Genomic DNA, 19,259 nt, shown 5'->3' on the forward strand with positions numbered 1-19,259 from the left:
AATGTGCCTTTTGCAAATGTTCTTTAGTTTTTTTTACACACTTGTAGTATGACTGGACTTTGTGATTGGGATACACGTATTGTTGCAGACAAAGAACATATGGGAATTGTCACATGTTATATAGAGTTGTCAGTTTGCTTCAGGATCACTGTCAACATGCTCTCGAGCAAGGCACGGAAGCAAAGAGCGCCCTCACTTTGCTCATCTTGCATATTTGCGTTATGTAAGGCATGTAAAAAGGCACAGACAAGCGCCATTAAGTATACATCCTTGTTGATGCATTTGAATAATGACATCATTTCCCACTTATAAGATCCACCCACCTGTTTCTCTTATGACGCCATGCAGGCATTTCGAGTACATAACACCAGACAGTGTAAAGCAACAACAACAGCAGACAACACCATCAACATTGGCTTATTCCAGACACCGGATCCACGATCAAGAAAACATGTAACAACGCAGCGGACTGATGAAGATGACGGTATGCATAAACTCTCCGTTTAATTGCGTAGAAAATGTTTATTTTATTTAAGACGTTTATTTTGTCTTGTGTTTTCCTCCACTATTGAAGTTAATTATGCACAGGACTCGTTTCTGTTTTAGCATCTCTCTTATGGCTGCATAAAATCTAGTGGATTATGGATGCGCCACGACATCCGTCAAACATAAATGGCTCAATTTTGATAGCCTTCAGAACATTTCAAGCGGTCTTGATGTAGAGTTGTCACGCTACTCTTGGCAGCACATGAATGCTTCACTTCCTCAACAACAGTCCTTATTGGCCACTACTGAGTGATAACAAAACAGCAAACACACTGGAGATCTAATTATTGCATGTAAAACAGGTGCTATGAATTAATAATTTTTTAATGTCAATGACTAGATAATATTTGGGACTATAATTACATTTTAGTGGGTTTTTTCATGCTCCGTGGCCTTGTGGTTAGAGTGTCCGCCCTGAGATCGGTAGGTCGTGAGACTATAAAAATTATAAAGACTATAAAAATGGGACCCAGTACCTTCCTGCTTGGCACTCAGCATCAAGGGTTGGAATTGGGGGTTAAATCACCAAAATGATTCCAGAGTGCGGCCACAGCTGCTGCTTACTGCTCCCCTCACCTCCCAGGGGTGGAACAAGGGGATGGGTCGAATGTGTGTGACTATCAGTGATACTTTAACTTTTAGGGGTAATTTTATTTTGATAGTTTACCCTTCAAATTCTTCATATACTGATGTTGTATATCAGGGCTATTCAACTGGCGACCCGAGAATTACATCAATCTGGCCCCCGGATTTCAGTTCAGAACCTGGGCGACAAAAATGTTTGATGTTTGCAGCAAATTCCTAAAAACACAAGAGTGCTTCTGTTGCATAGAGGAATTTGGACCAATGTAAACACGTTGGCAGATACTTCAATCAATCAATCAATGTTTACTTATATAGCCCTAAATCACAAGTGTCTCAAAGGGCTGCACAAGCCACCACGACATCCTCGGTTCAGAGCCCACATAAGGGCAAGGAAAAACTCACAACCAAGTGAGATGTCAATGTGAATGACTATGAGAAACCTTGGAGAGGACCCACTCTAAGATACTTGCTTTGATATTTTACCCTGCGAGCAAACATACAACACTGGGTTCCAAACCGAGGCGTTCCTCAAGGCACCTCTTTAAGTCCTCTTTTTTTTGGCATTCACACTATTGAATGTGATTTGTGTAACTAAGGTGTTGCTGTAGCTTCTTTACTTCAGATTTGTTCTAATTCTTTAGTTATACTAGTGGGGTTCTTCGAGGTTCCATTTTAGGTCCTCTCTTTTTTATCATTTGGGATATTCAAACGGTGGCCCGCAAATTCATTTAAAAAAACTTAAGAGACTCACTTTTTTTGCAGCAGGTTCTTAATAGAGTAGAATAGAATAGAATATAAAGTACTTTATTGATCCCTGGGGGAAATTCAGCACCACAGTTCGCTCACAATATACAATAAACACTTAAGTATTTTTTACATGTGAATAATATAAATACAGTCTATTATACAGCATTATGCAGATTATTATACAGATGCCAGCCACCCTTCTGAGGAAACTCATTTCGGCCGCTTGTATCTGCGATCTTATTCTTTCGGTCATGACCCACACTTCATGGACTGTACAATCCATCGGTTTCCTGCTGAAAACCATGGCCTCAGATTTGGAGATGCTGATCCTCATTCCAGCCGCTGAACACTCGGCTGCGAACCGATTCAGTGAGAGCTGAAGGTCACGAACCGAAGGTGCCATCAGGACCACATCATCTGCAAACAGCAGTGACGCAACCTTTAGCCCCCCGAGACGTATACCCTCTACGCCATGGCCATGACTCTGCCTAGAAATCCTGTCCATGAAAATCACAAACAGGATAGGTGACAGAGCGCAGCCCTGGCGGAGACCAACCCCCACTGGAAACGGATCCGACTTACATCCAAGCACCCGGACACAACTCTCGCTTTGGTTGTACAGAGATTGGATGGCCCTCAGCAGGGTTCCCCTCACTCCGTACTCCCTCAGCACCTCCCACAAGATCTCCCGGGGCACCCGGTCATACGCCTTCTCCAAATCCACAAAGCACATGTAGACTGGATAGGCATACTCCCAGGCCTTCTCCAGGATTCCCGCAAGAGTAAAGAGCTGGTCAGTTGTTCCACGACCAGGACGGAATCCACATTGCTCCTCTTGAATCTGAGGTTTGACTATCGGCCGGACCCTCCTTTCCAGTACCTTGGCGTAAACTTTCCCAGGGAGGCTGAGTAGTGTGATACCCCTGTAATTAGCACACACCCTCTGGTCCCCCTTTTTGAAAAGGGGAACCACCCGGCACTGTCCCAGACTTCCACGCAATGTTGAAAAGGCGTATCAACCAAGACAGCCCATCAACACCCAGAGCCTTCAGCATTTCTGGACGGATCCCGTCAACCCCTGGAGCTTTGCCACTGTAGAGTTGTCTAACTACCTCAGTGATTTCACTCCGAGAGATCGACGTCGATCCCCCATCATCCTCAGGCTCTGCTCCTATCAGGGAGGGTGTGTCTTATGTAATTGGGTTCAGGAGTTCCCCAAAGTGCTCTTTCCAACGCCCTACGACTTCCTCACTTGAAGTCAGCAAAGTCCCATCCTTGCCGTACACAGCTTGGATGGTTCCCTGCTTCCCACTCCTGAGGTGCCGTATGGTCTTCCAGAACAGCTTTGGTGCCGCCCGATAGTCCCTCTCCATGGATTCCCCGAACTGCTCCCACACCCTCTGCTTAGCCTCGTCCACAGCCACGGCCGCTGCCCTTCGGGCCTGTCGGTACCTTGCAACTTCCTCCGGAGTCCCCTGGGATAACAGTCGGACGGCTTCACTGACCACCACTGTCCACCAGGGTGTTCGAGGGTTACTGCCCCTTGAGGCACCCAAGACCTTCTGGCCACAGCTCGCAGCTGCAGCTTTTGCAATAGAGGCTTTGAACATTGCCCATTCCTGTTCAATGTCCCCAACCTCCACAGGGATGGCAGAGAAGTCCCGCCGGTGGGAGTTGAAGTCCTTCCGGACAGAGGACTCCTCCAAACGTTCCCAGTTCACCCGCACGACACGCTTGGGTTTGCCAGGTCTGTCCAGAGGTTTCCCCCGCCATCTGACCCAACTCACCACCAGATGGTGATCAGTTGACAGTTCAGCCCCTCTCTTTACCCGAGTGTCCAAAACATACGGCCTCAGATCAGCTGATACGATTACAAAATCGATCATTGATCTTTGGCCTAGGGTGCTCTGGTACTAGGTACACCTATGAGCATCGTTATGCTTGAACATGGTGTTTGTTATCGCAAGTCTGTGGCTAGCACAGAAGTCCAATAACAATCCACCACTCAGGTTCCGATCAGGGAGACCGTTCCTCCCAATCACGCCAGTCCAAGTATCACTGTCATTGCCCACGTGCGCTTTGAAGTCCCCCAGCAAGACTATGGAATCCCCTGCCGAAGCCCCATACAGGACCCCATGCAAGGTATCCAAGAAGGCCGAATACTCTGAACTCTTGTTTGGTGCGTACGCACAAACAACAGTCAGAGTTTCCCCCCCTCCAATCCTAAGGCGAAGGGAGGCGACCCTCTTGTCCACCGGGGTGAACTCCAACGTACAGGCACTCAGCCGGGGACTCATGAGTATCCCCACACCCGCCTGTGCCCTCACACCCTGAGCAACTCCAGAAGTGAACAAGGTCCATCCCTTGTCCAGGAGTGTGGTTTCAGAGCCCTTGCTATGCGTAGAGGTAAGCCCCACCAGATCCAACCGGTAGCGCTCCACCTCTCGCACCAGCTCAGGCTCCTTCCCCACCAGCGTAGAGACGTTCCACGTCCCGAAAGTCAGCCTCTGCTGCCCCGAATTGGTCCGTCTGGAGCCTCCACTTTCACTGCCATCCACTTGGCAGCGCACCCGACCCCACTGGTTCCGACCGCGGGTGGTGGGCCCACATGGCGGAGAAGATGGTGTGTCCACGTAGCTTCTTCGGGCACACGTGAATAACATCAATACAGTCCATCATACAGCATTATTCACATGTGAATGATATAAATACATTATACATTTAAGTACAGTCAAAAAGGAACATATGCATCATACAGTCTGATGGCTGTCGGTATTAAGACATTGAAACAACGTTAAGAACTTGATGAATAAAGTCCTGATGCTGAGCAACTCAAACAAAATGATGATGTTCAATCAATGTTGGGTTCTGACGTTGATGTGACCATTGAATTTTGGTCATTTCCCAACCTATATTCTACAACACAAATACAACGTTGAAACAACATGCTTTTTGACGACGTTTATTAAACGTCAGGATGTGACGTTGATTTGATCATTGAAATTTGGTCATTTTCCAACCAACAACGTGGATCCAACATTAAACACCAATGTTGTCTCAATTTACAAATACAACTATTTTGCAACGTTTCAAAGTCAGTTTTAAAGGACACGTATGTATAATCAACGTTGTATCAATGTCTTGTGCCTGCTGGGATGTCATAGAGATGATCTTTGACTAGCTTTTTTGCAGAAAGTCCATAAAAACAGCAGAGCGCTCCTGTAACCATGACAAAATAAATAGACCAAATTTTAATGTCTACTGTAGAGAACGCTGGTTCACTGAAACATTAAAAATACGACTAACAGTGAAAGTCCGGCCCTCCGGTCCTTAGCTTTCTTGAAATGTGGCCCTCAAAACCATTTAGTTGAATATCTCTTTTGTATATAGTGCATACAGAAAGTATACACAGCGCTTCACTTTTACCACATTTTGTTATGTCACAGCCTTATTCCGAAATGGAATAAATGCAGTTTTGTCCTCAAAATTCTACATAATGACAATGTTAAAAGATGCACCTTTGGCAGAAATTACAGCCTCAAGTATTTTTGAATATGATGCCACAAGCCTGGCACACCTATCTTTGTCAGTTTCAGGTTGGATGGGATGTGTTGGTTTTCACCCAGGATGTCTCTGTACATTGCTGCATTCATCTTAGTCTAGTCAGGGAGATGACCAAGAACCTGATGGTCACTCTGTCAGAGCTACAACATTCCTCTGTGGAGAGAGGAGAACCTTCCAGAAGGACAACCATCTCTGCAGCAATCCACCAATCAGACCTGTATGGTAGAGTGTCCAGGTGGAAGACATTTATCAGAAACAGAATAGTTTTATTGCCATTGTTTGAGAACAGGTTCACAAACTAGGAATTTTTCTTGGTGCAATCGTGCAACATAAAACACATATAACACATATTTGGTAATAAAAAGAGCTGTAACTGAGCTATCAGATCTTGTTATAGACTTAGAAGGAATTCAAGGAATTCAAGGAGCTACTGTTCATGTGCCTGATGGCCGAGGGGAAAAACTGTTCAGGTGGCGGGAGGTGTGGGTCTGGATGGACCGTAGTCTCCTGCCTGAGGGGACAGGGGAAAATAGTTTGTGTCCAGGGTGAGAAGAGTCAGCTGTGATCCGACCCACACACCTCCTGGTCCTGGAGGAGAACAAGTCCTGGAGGGATGGGAGCTTGCAGCCAATCACCTTCTCAGCAGCATGTACGATGTGCTGCAGTCGATGCTTATCCTGGACTGTGGCGCCGGGGAACCACACGGTGATGGAGGAGGTCAGGATGGACTCGATGATGGCTGAGTAAAACTACACCAGCATCTCAGTCGGCACCTTAAGTTTCCTCAGCTGCCGCAGGAAGTGCATCCTCTGCTGGGCCTTCTTGATGAGGGAGCTGATGGTCGGCTCCCACTTGAGGTCTTGGGTGATGGTGGTGCCCAAAAAACGGAAGGAGTCCACAATGGAGACGGGGGTGGGAGAGTCAATCAGGGTGAGGGGGGATGGTGGGGCTGTGACTTTCCTGAAGTCCATGATCATCGCCACTGTTTTCTGGGCGTTCAGCTCCAGGTTGTTGAGGCTACACCAGGACGCCAGCCGGTCCACCTCTCTCCTGTAGGCGGACTCATCGCCATCCGAGATGAGCCCGATGAGGGTGGTGTCATCCGCAAACTTGAGCAGTTTTACGGACTGGTGACTGGAGGTGCAGCAGTTTGTATGCAGGGAGAAGAGCCAGGGGGAGAGTATACAACCCTGAGGAGTACCAGTGTTCGTGGTTCGACTGTCTGAGACCATCTTCCCCAGCCGCACGTGCTGTCTTCGGTCTGTCAGGAAGTCATTGATCCAACTGCAGAGGGAATCGGGCACGCTGAGCTGGTAGAGCTTGTCTTGTAGCAGTCCAGGGAGGATGGTGTTGAAGGCAGAGCTGAAGTCCACAAACAGGATCCTAGCGTAGGTTCCTGGGGAGTCCAGATGCTCCAGGATGAAGTGGAGGGCCAGGTTCACTGCATCATCCACAGACCTGTTGGCTCTGTAGGCGACCTGCAGTGGGTCCAGGAGGGGGGCGGTGATGTCCTTGAGGTGGGGCAGGACCAAGCGCTCAAAAGGACTTCATGACCACAGACGTCAGCGCAACCGGCCTGTAGTCATTAAGTCCTGTGATCCGTGGTTATCTGCAAAAGGTTTGCCAAAATGCACATGAAAGACTCTCAGACCACGAGAAACAAAATTATCTGGTCTGATGAGACAAAGATTGAACTCTTTGGCATGAATGCCAGGCATCATGTTTGAAGGAAACCAGGCACCGCTCATCACCAGGCCAATATATGATGCTGTGGGGATGGTTTTCAGCGGTAGGAACTGGGAGACAAGTCAGAATAGAGGGAAAGACGAATGCAGCAATGTACAGAAACATCCTGGATGAAAACCAACTCTTCCCATCCAACCTGATGGATCTTGAGAGATGCTGGAAAGACGAATGGGTGAAACTGCCCAAAGATCGGCGTGCCAAGCTTGTAGCATCATATTCAAAAAGACTTGAGGCTGTCAAAGGTGTATCAACAAAGTATTGACCAAAGGGTGTAAATACTTATGTACATGCGATTTTTGTATTCTTTTATTTGTAATAAATTTGCTAAAAAAAAACAAAAAACTTTTCATATTGTCATTGTAGAATTTTGAGGACAACAATGAATGTATTCCATTTTGGAATAAGGCTGTAACATAACAAAATTTGGAAAAAGTGAAGCGCTGTGAATACTGTCCAGATGCATTGTACCCTGTATACCGGTACTAGTAAATTGTATTTTTTTTTAATAAGATAGGTATCAGTTGGACCCTACTGGTTTTGCAGCATTTTTTTAAAGTATGGGAACACCAGCCCTGCTCTGTAGCTGATAAGACCGCTTGAGGCATTTTTCCATGCCAGAACATTGACAGGTGCAGAAGTTACCAGCTTTATGCAAGGCTCTGTCGACTGGCTGGAATAACACAAAGAATGCTAAATGCAAAAGGTCGAATGAGGCACTAAAAATTTGAAGCAAACTCTTGTTCCATCTCGTTATCGTTGCGTGAGCTGATTGGAGATGACAAAGGAGCGCGTGAACAGCAGCTTGAACAAAGACGCTGATGCCACTGACAATAGGGGAACACCTGAGTGTGACAACTGTCGGGGTTAATCTGGGCTGAAATCGCTCAGCAACAATCATGTTTTGTCGTTTGCGAGTTTTGCTCAATGAAAGAGTGGGTGAAAAGTGCCACATGTCATCATGTTTCAGGCATTCAAATTGAACTTGACACATTCAAGGTAGATCATAGATAAGGAAAAAAAACATGTTGCCTGCTGAGATTGTTATTGGTGATAAAGTCACTTACTAAAATGATTGATAAGTAATTTTGTTTACAGTTTAGGGCCCAAGCTGGATTCTGAAAGATCGAGCCATCCAAACCCCAACCTGACGCGATGAAGTCCTCCATTATTCCACCGTCTGAACCACCGCCAGTGGTAATATAACAATAAGCAATCCATATTCACCTATAATTGTTTTGCTCTTTTTTGGTATTTTATGGAACTTGTACATTTACATGCAATTTATTCCAATGTCCCATTTTCCTCAGGAGTCTGAGTTGAAAGTAAGACCAGTACCTCTTCCAAGGTTGAAAAAACCCAACAACATCTATGAAACCAGATATGATGTGGTGAGTTCCTGAACATAATTTATTGCAAATAGCAAATTAATACAGAAATGTCAAGAGCAAAGTTCTTATAATATTATATATATATATAAATAAATGATAAATGGGTTGTACTTGTATAGCGCTTTTCTACCTTCAAGGTACTCAAAGCGCTTTGACACTACTTCCACATTTACCCATTCACACACACATTCACACACTGATGGAGGGAGCTGCCATGCAAGGCGTATATATATATATATATATATATATATATATATATATGTTTAATTGGATTTAAAGAGGACGTGAAAGTTGGACTCCTACCTTCTTTACTTCCGCGACAACCTCCTTAAAGTTTTGTAATCAATCAGAAATATCAAGCAGCTAAAATGTGGCAAACATGGATAAGTATGGAGATAGTGTTTTGCATTTTTCCCATCATGCTTTTGTAATGGATTTTAAATGGGTGTAAATCAGATTTTTTTTATTTTATGGACATTTTTTTAGAAAATCCACAAATTGTGTTATATTGTGTTATGTGTGACCATGTGTGTTGGCATTTAGTGTTGGTTCGATTTATTAATTTCTTTGCACCATGACTAGGGAAGGTTATTTTCATTGGGTCAAATAAATAAATGATGGGTTTAGATTTGTTTTAAGCATGGTACGTGGTCATGGACCTGAATTACTCACATTTACCAAAATTTGATGACAAAGTAGCATAATAATAAACTTTTAAGATGAATTGAAATCTTCTGAATTGAAATCTAACCTTATGACGTCTCGTCTCTCGAGCCATTCACTGTACAAACATACATATACACATACTGTACATATACATTCACTGTACTTATACATATACACATACTGTACATATACATTCACTGTACAAACATACATATACACATACTGTATACATTCACTGTACAAACATGCATATACACATACTGTACATATACATTTACTGTACAAACATGCATATACACATACTGTACATATACAAGTACATATACATACATACACTCATGCACATAATCACGTTTCATCAAATTTAAATTAACGTTGTTACCCTAGGGTAAACTGGATAACACATGGCACACTGACAAAGCTTAATCTATGGTTACTATAACAATCTACAAGGTTGATATAGGTTGCTTCTCTTTCTTCCCCCCCATTTTTCTGCTTTCATTTGTATCTCTAGTTATCATTACGTATATGTATTGTTCAGTGACGTGCAGTCACTAGAGGCCCTGCCTCACCTGCCATCATGGAAAGAAAAAAAATGTAAAAAGAAAAAAAAAAAAATTGTTATATGTATCCAGTGATTATACTATAAAGTTATTTTCCATTTAACTTCACCAGTTTTAGATTATTTTTATTCAAAATCGCTGAATTTTCACATTTGCCGTTCAAATACTGAGAAGAGACGGTGCAGCAGCCAGTCGAGGCACGTCACTCAGTGCCGCAACATGGATTGCGCAATGACTCGGCTAACTGCTGGCCTGCTGTGCAGTGAGACTGTATTGCTATATGAATTATATTATACATTTCCATAGTTTAGTTAGCTGAGGTATATAATGTACAGTGTATTTTGTCAACAACTGTATGTGTGTAAAGTATTTCTTGTGCTGAGCGACCATAAAACGGCTGCAAAAGACGCACTGTGTGAGGCTCGCCTCCTGCACCCCCGCTGTTATGCCCGTTTGATTGTGGACTATTACTGACACCTTGTGGCGATGGGAAATGTTGCGCGTCATTAGTTTGGGCACTTCCGGTTTACGATCTTAGTCCAGTTTATGAGACAATGAGAGACAGACAAGTTGTGTTAGCTCTTACAAGCCTTGGAAAAGACAAGTCTGTAAGTAAACTGTTTGACTTGTTTATGTGGCTCAATATGAAGGTGGAAAGTGGCTAAATTTGATAGATGTGTATTGAAAAAACGATTTTTGTGCACTAATTTAATGGATGTTTGAGGACTTAAAATGGCTGCCGGTCGCATATTTCCACCATAGAAGTAGTTTCAACGCTCAGCAGTATTTGTTTGGTGATAAATGATAACTGGGTTGTACTTGTATAGCGCTTTTCTACCTTCAAGGTACTCAAAGCGCTTTGACACTACTTCCACATTTACCCATTCACACACTGATGGAGGGAGCTGCCATGCAAGGCGCTAACCAGCACCCATCAGGAGCAAGGGTGAAGTGTCTTGCTCAGGACACAACGGACATGACGAGGTTGGTACTAGGTGGGGATTGAACCAGGGACCCTCGGGTTGCGCACGGCCACTCTACCACTGCGCCATGCCGTCCCAATAATGCTGTATATTTGTGTAAAGCTAATGTTTACATATTGTGTATCACATTTCAGTATGTTGGTTGAATCATATAGCTTATACATTGTCATTGTGTGTATTTCAGTTTTACAAATAAATAAATAAAATACAAGTCCAGTGCAAGACAAAGCAAGATCAACAACAATAAAGAGCCTAAATGGATTCATCTGCTTTGGAACTTTATTAGAACGTCCTGGATTGGTTGTTCGCTGTCTGCCAAGCTGTACAACCTCAACACATATAGTGAGGGCAGAACCCCCTTCCGTAGAATTGTTATATCAACTAAAGCCCACACTGCATACTGCAGGTGTACCTAATTCACAACTCCTCCAACACGAACATTATTGTTTTTGCACTTTTTGGCTTCTTATTAAATAACTTTTGTAACCTATTTTCATGAGCTTTCCTCTTTGTAATGTTAAGTTCCTGTTATGCGCTGTTATACAGTATATGCCTTGAGCTCTTATTTTGAAGGCGCTAAGAGCGAAAATGATGTCACGTTGCGGAGGTTTTTGAAAGAATGTAAATAAAGTGGTCCTCGTGTAAACTGGAGCCTCCGTGTTTGTTATTTTGTAGTTTCATACAGTATAGGCGACATTTATAAACCCTCGGTTACACTTTTTTAAATAGATTCAATCTTGCACGTGGAAAGTTTAAGTGAGGGCTTTAGTTGCGGCGCATGGACTTAATTTCTAAGTAAAGGTAAGACCATAATAACGTTTTTTTTTATTAAATGTGCTTTTTTGTGTGCTACAGTTTGTATGTGTAAAGTTAAAGTTAAGTTAAAGTACCAATGATTGTCACACACACACTAGGTGTAATGAAATTTGTCCTCTGCATTTGACCCATCCCCTTGATCACCCCCTGGGAGGTGAGGGGAGCAGTGGGCAGCAGCGGCGCCGCGCCTGGGAATCATTTTTGGTGATTTAACCCCCAATTCCAACCCTTGATGCTGAGTGCCAAGCAGGGAAGAATGCTGGTATGAGCTTTTAAACATAACCCGTTAACTGCTGCCAATCAAATGGTGAATAAGATACTCTTTAGGGTTCATATGTTTGTAAATCTGACTGTGATGAAGTCAGTGCCTCACCAGCCATCAACCTCACCGCACGTCACTGGTATTGTTGCATTCGAACAACTGTATTGTTGATAATAGAGGTAAATTATTGGTATTGTTCATTATCAATAGCGGTATTTCTATTGGTATTTCGATTGATCCATTTGTAGTGTAATAATGCTCATTGTCATTTCGGTATTGTTATTTATTTCGCTAACTGCTTCTTTGCTATCACTTTTACCATCATATTTGTACATATCGTATTTGCTGATGTTGTTGCTCTATTGTTGTTGTTGTTATTGTTGTGTTTGCTGTTGTTGTTTTTCTCTTTCTATTCCCTCCAGCTGCACCAAATGATAATATAAATACATTTAAAAAAGCCAAATACAAATAAGTGAAGTGAATTATATTTATATAAGGCTTTTCTCTAGTGACTCAAAGCGCTTTACATAGTGAAACCCAATATCTAAGTTACATTTAAACCAGTGTGGGTGGCACTGGGAGCAGGTGGGTAAAGTGTCTTGCCCAAGGACACAACAGCAGTGACTAGGATGGCGGAAGCGGGGATCGAACCTGCAACCCTCAAGTTGCTGACACGGCCGCTCTACCAACCGAGCTATACCGCCCCAATAAGGCAACAAGAGAAGTATCCCACACTTCTCTTTTGTAAAGTAAATTTGAACAGTCGATATGGGCATCTACATCAACTATATGATTTGCCTGAGAAGCTGTACAGGACAAAAAAAAAAAAAAAGAATAAACAAAGTCAATCAAAATAAAATAATTCTAACTTTTAATAATTAATTTGAAAAATGACAACAAAAATAAACACTGTTGAATGTGTAACTGAACATTAATATTTTTGTACAGGCAGATTTTTTTACACACTAAGTTATACAGTTATACAACTATATTATTAGTTTTATTATCATTATTCTATTCTTGCATGGGAAAAACAATAGTAAAATGTAAGACAAAAGAGCAAAAATATCGTTATGTAATGAGAAAAAGCTGAAATATCCTAAATAATTAATACTAATATACTTAGTCACCTGTAATACATAGTTGACACAATATCTTTTTTTAGCATTTAAAAAAAATATATACCGTATTTTCCGCACCATTAGCCGCACCTAAAAACCACAAATTTACTCAAAAGCTGACAGTGCGGCTTTTAACCCGGTGCGCTTTATATATGGATAAATATTAAGATTCATTTTCATAAAGTTTCGGTCTCGCAACTTCGGTAAACAGCCGCCATCTTTTTTCCCGGTAGAACAGGAAGCGTTTCTTCTTCTACGCAAGCAACCGCCAAGGTAAGCACCCGCCCCCATAGAACAGGAAGCGCTTCTTCTTCTACTGTAAGCAACCACCCGCCCCCGGAAGAAGAAGAAGCGCGCGGTGCATGCTGGGATATGTGACGTTTCATTTCCATTTGTGTGTTTATGTAAAGACCCCAAAATGGCTCCTATTAAGTGTGTTGTCTGTCTAATTATAAATAATGCAGACGAGGCGTGTTAACTGAGTTCTCAACGTTTACTCACAGCGTGCTCATAACCACATTCTAACTGCCAGCACATACAACAACGCTTCTCAGGGCTACCGCGCATGCTCGTCACTATCGTTGCATGCTGGGTAGTGTAGTTGTTATATTTGCTAGCTCATAACATCACATTAAGAGACACGCTTACGCGCTTAATTCAATACTCGCCGTCATTCCGGGTGGATTGACAAAAGACCTCCAGCCGCTAGATATTGGTGTCAACAGGGCATTCGAAGCTAGACTGCTAACTGCGTGGGAACAGTGGATGACAGAAGGCGAACACACCTTCACTAAGACAGGGAGACAGCGCCAGACGACGCCAAAATCTGCCAGTGGATCGTAAATGCCTGGGCAGATATTTCGGTCACAACTGTGGTCCGAGCTTTCCGGAAGGCAGGATTCACAGAACTGCTGGACAACAGTGACACTGACTCCGATGACTTCGACGAGACGGAACCGGCCATTTTGGATCCCACATTTGCCCAACTTTTCAATTCGGACACCGAAGACGAAGAATTCGAAGGATTTACGAATGAAGAATAACTTCAGAAAGTGAGCGCTATGTTTATTTTGTGTGTTGTGACATTAACGTTCGAGCAACATTATGTTGCTATTGCTCTGCACTATTTTGAATTTTACTATGTTTGTGATTGCACATTTGCGTACATTTTGGGACAGAGTTGTTAGAACGCTGGTTTTTAATATATTATTAAAGTTTGACTGACCTATCTGACTGTTTTTTTGACATTCCCTGTAGCGCAGCGTAGGCGCGGCTTATAGTCCGGGGCGGCTTATAGGTGGACAAAGTTTTGAAATATGCCATTCATTGAAGGTGCGGCTAATAACCCGGGGCGGCTTATAGTGCGGAAAATACGGTATATATACCGTATTTTCCGCACTATAAGGCGCACCTAAAAACCACAAATTTTCTCAAAAGCTAACAGTGCGCCTTATAACCCGGTGCGCTTTATTACGATTCATTTTCATAAAGTTTCGATCTCGCAACTTCGGTAAACAGCCGCCATCTTTTTTCCCGGTAGAACAGGAAGCGCTTCTTCTTCTACGCAAGCAACCGCCAAGGTAAGCACCCGCCCCCATAGAACAGGAAGCGCTTCTTCTTCTACTGTAAGCTACCGCCCGCCCCCGGAAGAAGAAGAAAAAACGCGCGGATATCACCGTACGTTTCATTTCCTGTTTACATCTGTAAAGACCACAAAATGGCTCCTACTAAGCGAAAAGGATCCGGTTCATAAAAAGACGCAATCTCTCCATCCGCACACGGATTACTACCGTATTTCACAGCAACTGATATTCCTGTGAACCGCACTGTGGAACGGGAGCACGTACGGTGAATATTCGCACCACAGGGAATGAGAAGTCATCCTTCACTGTGGTTCTAGCTTGCCATGCTAACTTCCACCCATGGTGATATTCAAAAGGAAGACCTTGCCAAAAGAGACCTTTCCAGCCGGCGTCATCATAAAAGCTAACTCGAAGGGATGGATGGATGAAGAAAAGATGAGCGAGTGGTTAAGGGAAGTTTACGCGAAGAGGCCGGGTGGCTTTTTTCACACAGCTCCGAAGGCGAACACACCTTCACTAAGACGGGCAGACAGCGCCGGACGACATACGCCAACATTTGCCAGTGGATCGTAAATGCCTGGGCAGATATTTCGGTCACAACTGTGGTCCGAGCTTTCCGGAAGGCAGGATTCACAGAACTACTGGACAACAGCAACACTGACTCCGATGACTTCGACGAGACGGAACCGGCCATTTTGGATCCCACGCTTATGAAATATGAAATATGTAATTCATTGAAGGTGCGGCTAATAATCCGGTGCGCCTTATAGTGCGGAAAATACGGTATATCAATATGGCCCCCGCATACTTTGACTTTTCTGTATGCACCCCTTGGTGGAAAACGTTTGGACACCCCTGGACTAAAGTATCACATAGACCAGTCACCAACTTTTTCGAGCCCAAAATCCCTGGTCTCAGCCAAACAACAAAGCAAGATCTACCCCTGCATCAACTATGTACAGTATATGTGTGTATGTACCGGTATATATATATATATATATATATATATATATATATATATATATATATATATATATATATATATATATATATATATATATATATATATATATATATATATATATATATATATATATATATACATATCAGTGACGTGCAGTCACTAGAGGCAGGGCCTCACCTGCCATCATGGAAAGAAAAAAAATGTAAAAAGAAAAAAATATATATTAAATTGTTAAATGTATTCAGTGATTATACTATAAAGTTATTTTCCATTTAACTTCACCAGTTTTAGATTATTTTTATTCAAAATCGCTGAATTTTCACATTTGCCGTTCAAATACTGAGAAGAGACGGTGCGGTGAACAGCAGCCAGTCGAGGCACGTCACTCAGTGCCTCAACATGGACGGACTCGGCTAACTGCTGGTCTGCTGTACAGTGAGACCGTATTGCTATATGAACTATATTATACATTTCCATAGTTTAGTTAGCTGAGGTATATAATGTACAGTGTATTTTGTCAACAACTGTATGTGTTTCATGCCATTGGCATCCGTTCTCCATTCATTCTCCAAGCTAACGGCTAATGTTGACTCAAGCCACATGAAAACAAACACACTCACGCGCCCCGTCCCCATTATCTCAACACATAAAGTTATGAGAGTAGAGGAGACAGAAAGAAAGTCAGTGCAGGGCAAGGCTGAGCAGCAGCGACGCGAGGGGGAGGGGCGGGGGGTAAAGTGTAGGGCAGGCTGTTTGAGAAGATTTAAAATAAAAGATAATAACTAATGTATGTACATATACATAGGCTATTATTTATCTTGATTTTTATATTATTTAAGCTATTTTATATTTTTTATTGCATATTTAAGTTGATATTTCCATTTTTATATTTTTAAATGTAAGCTACAGAAATTTTAGTTTTAATGTTGGCTTTTCTGGCACTTGGTTTAATATTTGTTTTGTTTTATTTAAGGTAGCCTATTTATTTTCTTTTTGTTTGCACATTTAAGTTAATATTTTCTTTGTTATATTTTTAAATGTAGGCTACAGAACATTTAGTTTTTATGTTGGCATTTCTGGCTCTTAATTTATTTGTTTTATTTTGAAGGTATTTATTTTCTTTTTGTTTGCATATTTAAGTTTACATTTTCTTTGCTACAGAACATTTGGTTTTTATGTTGGCATTTGTTAAGAGTTTCTTAATTTAATATTTGTTTTTGCACTAAACAAACGAGGCCTATTTATTTAACTGTTGATTGCAAACATTTTAGTAGGCTATAACTATTTTTTTTATTTCCCACTTTTATTTATTTCTTATTTTCATTTCAGTGCAATAAAACATATTTAACAACAGGACTCGCGAACCTACTGACACAGAGAACTGACTGTGTCGCGGAGGAGGACGTCACATTGAGGCTCTCGTTCAGTCACTGTGCGTGTCGTTCATTGGGTGCTGAGGGCTTGTGTCGTTCGCGAACTGACACACACTGAGATCTGCCGCTGGGGAAGCTGTTACTGACTGACTCATGATTCGCCGACCTGCCCACAGAACTGCTGCTGCAGAAGTGATTCGGTGAAAGAATTTTTTGAACGAATCAATTTAAGGAACTGATTCTAGTGATTCAGTACAGTCAAAAGAACTGCCGATCCCATCACTAATGCACCGCAACCCCTGACGGGAGTGTTATATCAACTAAAGCCCACACTTAAACTTTCCACGTGCAAGATTGAATCTATTTTAAAAAGTTATTTCATAAGAAGCCAAAAAGTGCAAAAACAATAATGTTCGTGTTGGAGGAGTTGTGAATGACTGCAGGGCCACAACATTAGGTACACCTGCAGACTGCAGGTGTACCTAATTCACAACTCCTCCAACACGAACATTATTGTTTTTGCACTTTTTGGCTTCTTATTAAATAACTTTTGTAACCTATTTTTATGGGCTTTCCTCTTTGTGATGTTAAGTTCCTGTTATGCGCTGTTATACAGTATATGCCTTGAGCTCTTATTTTGAAGGCGCTAAGAGCGGAAGTGATGTCACGTTGCAGAGGTTTTTGAAAGAAGGTAAATAAAGTGGTCCTCGTGTAAACTGGAGCCTCCGTGTTTGTTATTTTGTAGTTTCATACAGTATAGGCGACATTTATAAACCCTCGGTTACACTTTTTTAAATAGATTCAATCTTGCACGTGGAAAGTTGAAGTGAGGGCTTTAGTTGATATAACACAGCGGCGCATGTATAAGTAAAAGTAAGACCATAATAACGTTTTTTTATTAAATGTGCTTTTTTGTGTGCTACAGTTTGTATGTGTAAAGTTAAAGTTAAGTTAAAGTACCAATGATTGTCACACACACACTAGGTGTGGTGAAATTTGTCCTCTGCATTTGACCCATCCCCTTGATCACCCCCTGGGAGGTGAGGGGAGCAGTGGGGAGCAGTGGGCAGCAGCGGCGCCGCGCCCGGGAATCATTTTTGGTGATTTAACCCCCAATTCCAACCCTTGATGCTGAGTGCCAAGCAGGGAAGAATGCTGGTATGAGCTTTTAAACATAACCCGTTAACTGCTGCCAATCAAATGGTGAATAAGATACTCTTTAGGGTTCATTTGTTTGTAAATCTGACTGTGATGAAGTCAGTGCCTCACCAGCCATCAATCTCACCGCACGTCACTGATACACATATATATATATATATATATATATATATATATATATACTCCTCTCTGAGCTGCCACCTTACCGTGGTAGAGGAGTTTCCGTGTCCCAATGATCCTAGGAGCTATGTTGTCCGGGGGCTTCCATGCCCCCTGGTAGGGTCTCCCAAGACAAACAGGTCCTAGGTGAGGGATCAGACAAAGAGCAGCTCGAAGACTTCTATGGAAATACAAGAACCGAGACTCTGATTTCCCTCGCCCGGACGCGGGTCACCAGGGCCCCCCTCTGGAGCCAGGCCCGGAGTTGGGGCACAATGGCGAGCGCCTGGTGGCCGGGCCTGTCCCCATGGGGCCAGGCCGGGCACAGCCCGAAGAGGCAACGTGGGTCCCCCCTCCAATGGGCTCACTACCCATAGCAGGGGCCATAGAGGTCGGGTGCAATATGAGCTGGGCGGCAGCCGAAGGCAGGGCACTTGGCGGTCCGATCCTGGGCTACAGAAGCTAGCTCTTGGGACGTGGAACGTCACCTCGCTGGGGGAGAAGGAGCCTGAGCTAGTGCGCGAGGTGGAGAAGTTCCGGCTAGATATAGTCGGACTCACTTCGACGCACAGCAAGGGCTCTGGAACCAGTTCTCTCGAGAGGGGCTGTACTCTCTTCCACTCTGGCGTTGCCAGCAGTGAGAGGCGACGGGCTGGGGTGGCAATTCTTGTTGCCCCCCGGCTCAGAGCCTGCACGTTGGAGTTCAACCCGGTGGACGAGAGGGTAGCTTCCCCCCGCCTTTGGGTGGGTGGACGGGTCCTGACTGTTGTTTGCGCTTACGCGCCAAGCAGCAGCTCAGAGTACCCACCCTTTTTGGATTCACTTGAGGGAGTACTTGAGGGTGCTCCCCCGGGTGATTCCCTTGTTCTACTGGGGGACTTCAATGCTCATATTGGGGCAACGACAGTGAAACCTGGAGAGGCGTGATTGGGAAGAATGGCCGCCCGGATCTGAACCCGAGTGGTGTTTTGTTATTGGACTTTTGTGCCCGTCACGGATTGTCCATAACGAACACCATGTTCAAGCATAAGGGTG

General features: G+C 43.3%; 1 protein-coding gene across 1 annotated transcript in view; it reads left to right on the plus strand.

Moving 5' to 3' along the window:
- Positions 1–347: 347 nt before the first annotated feature.
- Positions 348–19,259, plus strand: part of LOC133615043 (uncharacterized) — a 72,103-nt gene continuing 53,191 nt past the window's right edge. Inside the window, exons 1-3 of the mRNA XM_061973377.2 lie at positions 348–484; positions 8,284–8,382; positions 8,496–8,576. Coding sequence (XP_061829361.2) covers positions 8,341–8,382; positions 8,496–8,576 — 123 coding nt within the window. The 5' untranslated portion in view covers positions 348–484; positions 8,284–8,340. The remainder of the gene's footprint in view (positions 485–8,283; positions 8,383–8,495; positions 8,577–19,259) is intronic.

Source organism: Nerophis lumbriciformis, linkage group LG22 (genome assembly GCF_033978685.3).
Source record: "Nerophis lumbriciformis linkage group LG22, RoL_Nlum_v2.1, whole genome shotgun sequence".
Lineage (NCBI taxonomy): Eukaryota > Metazoa > Chordata > Actinopteri > Syngnathiformes > Syngnathidae > Nerophis > Nerophis lumbriciformis.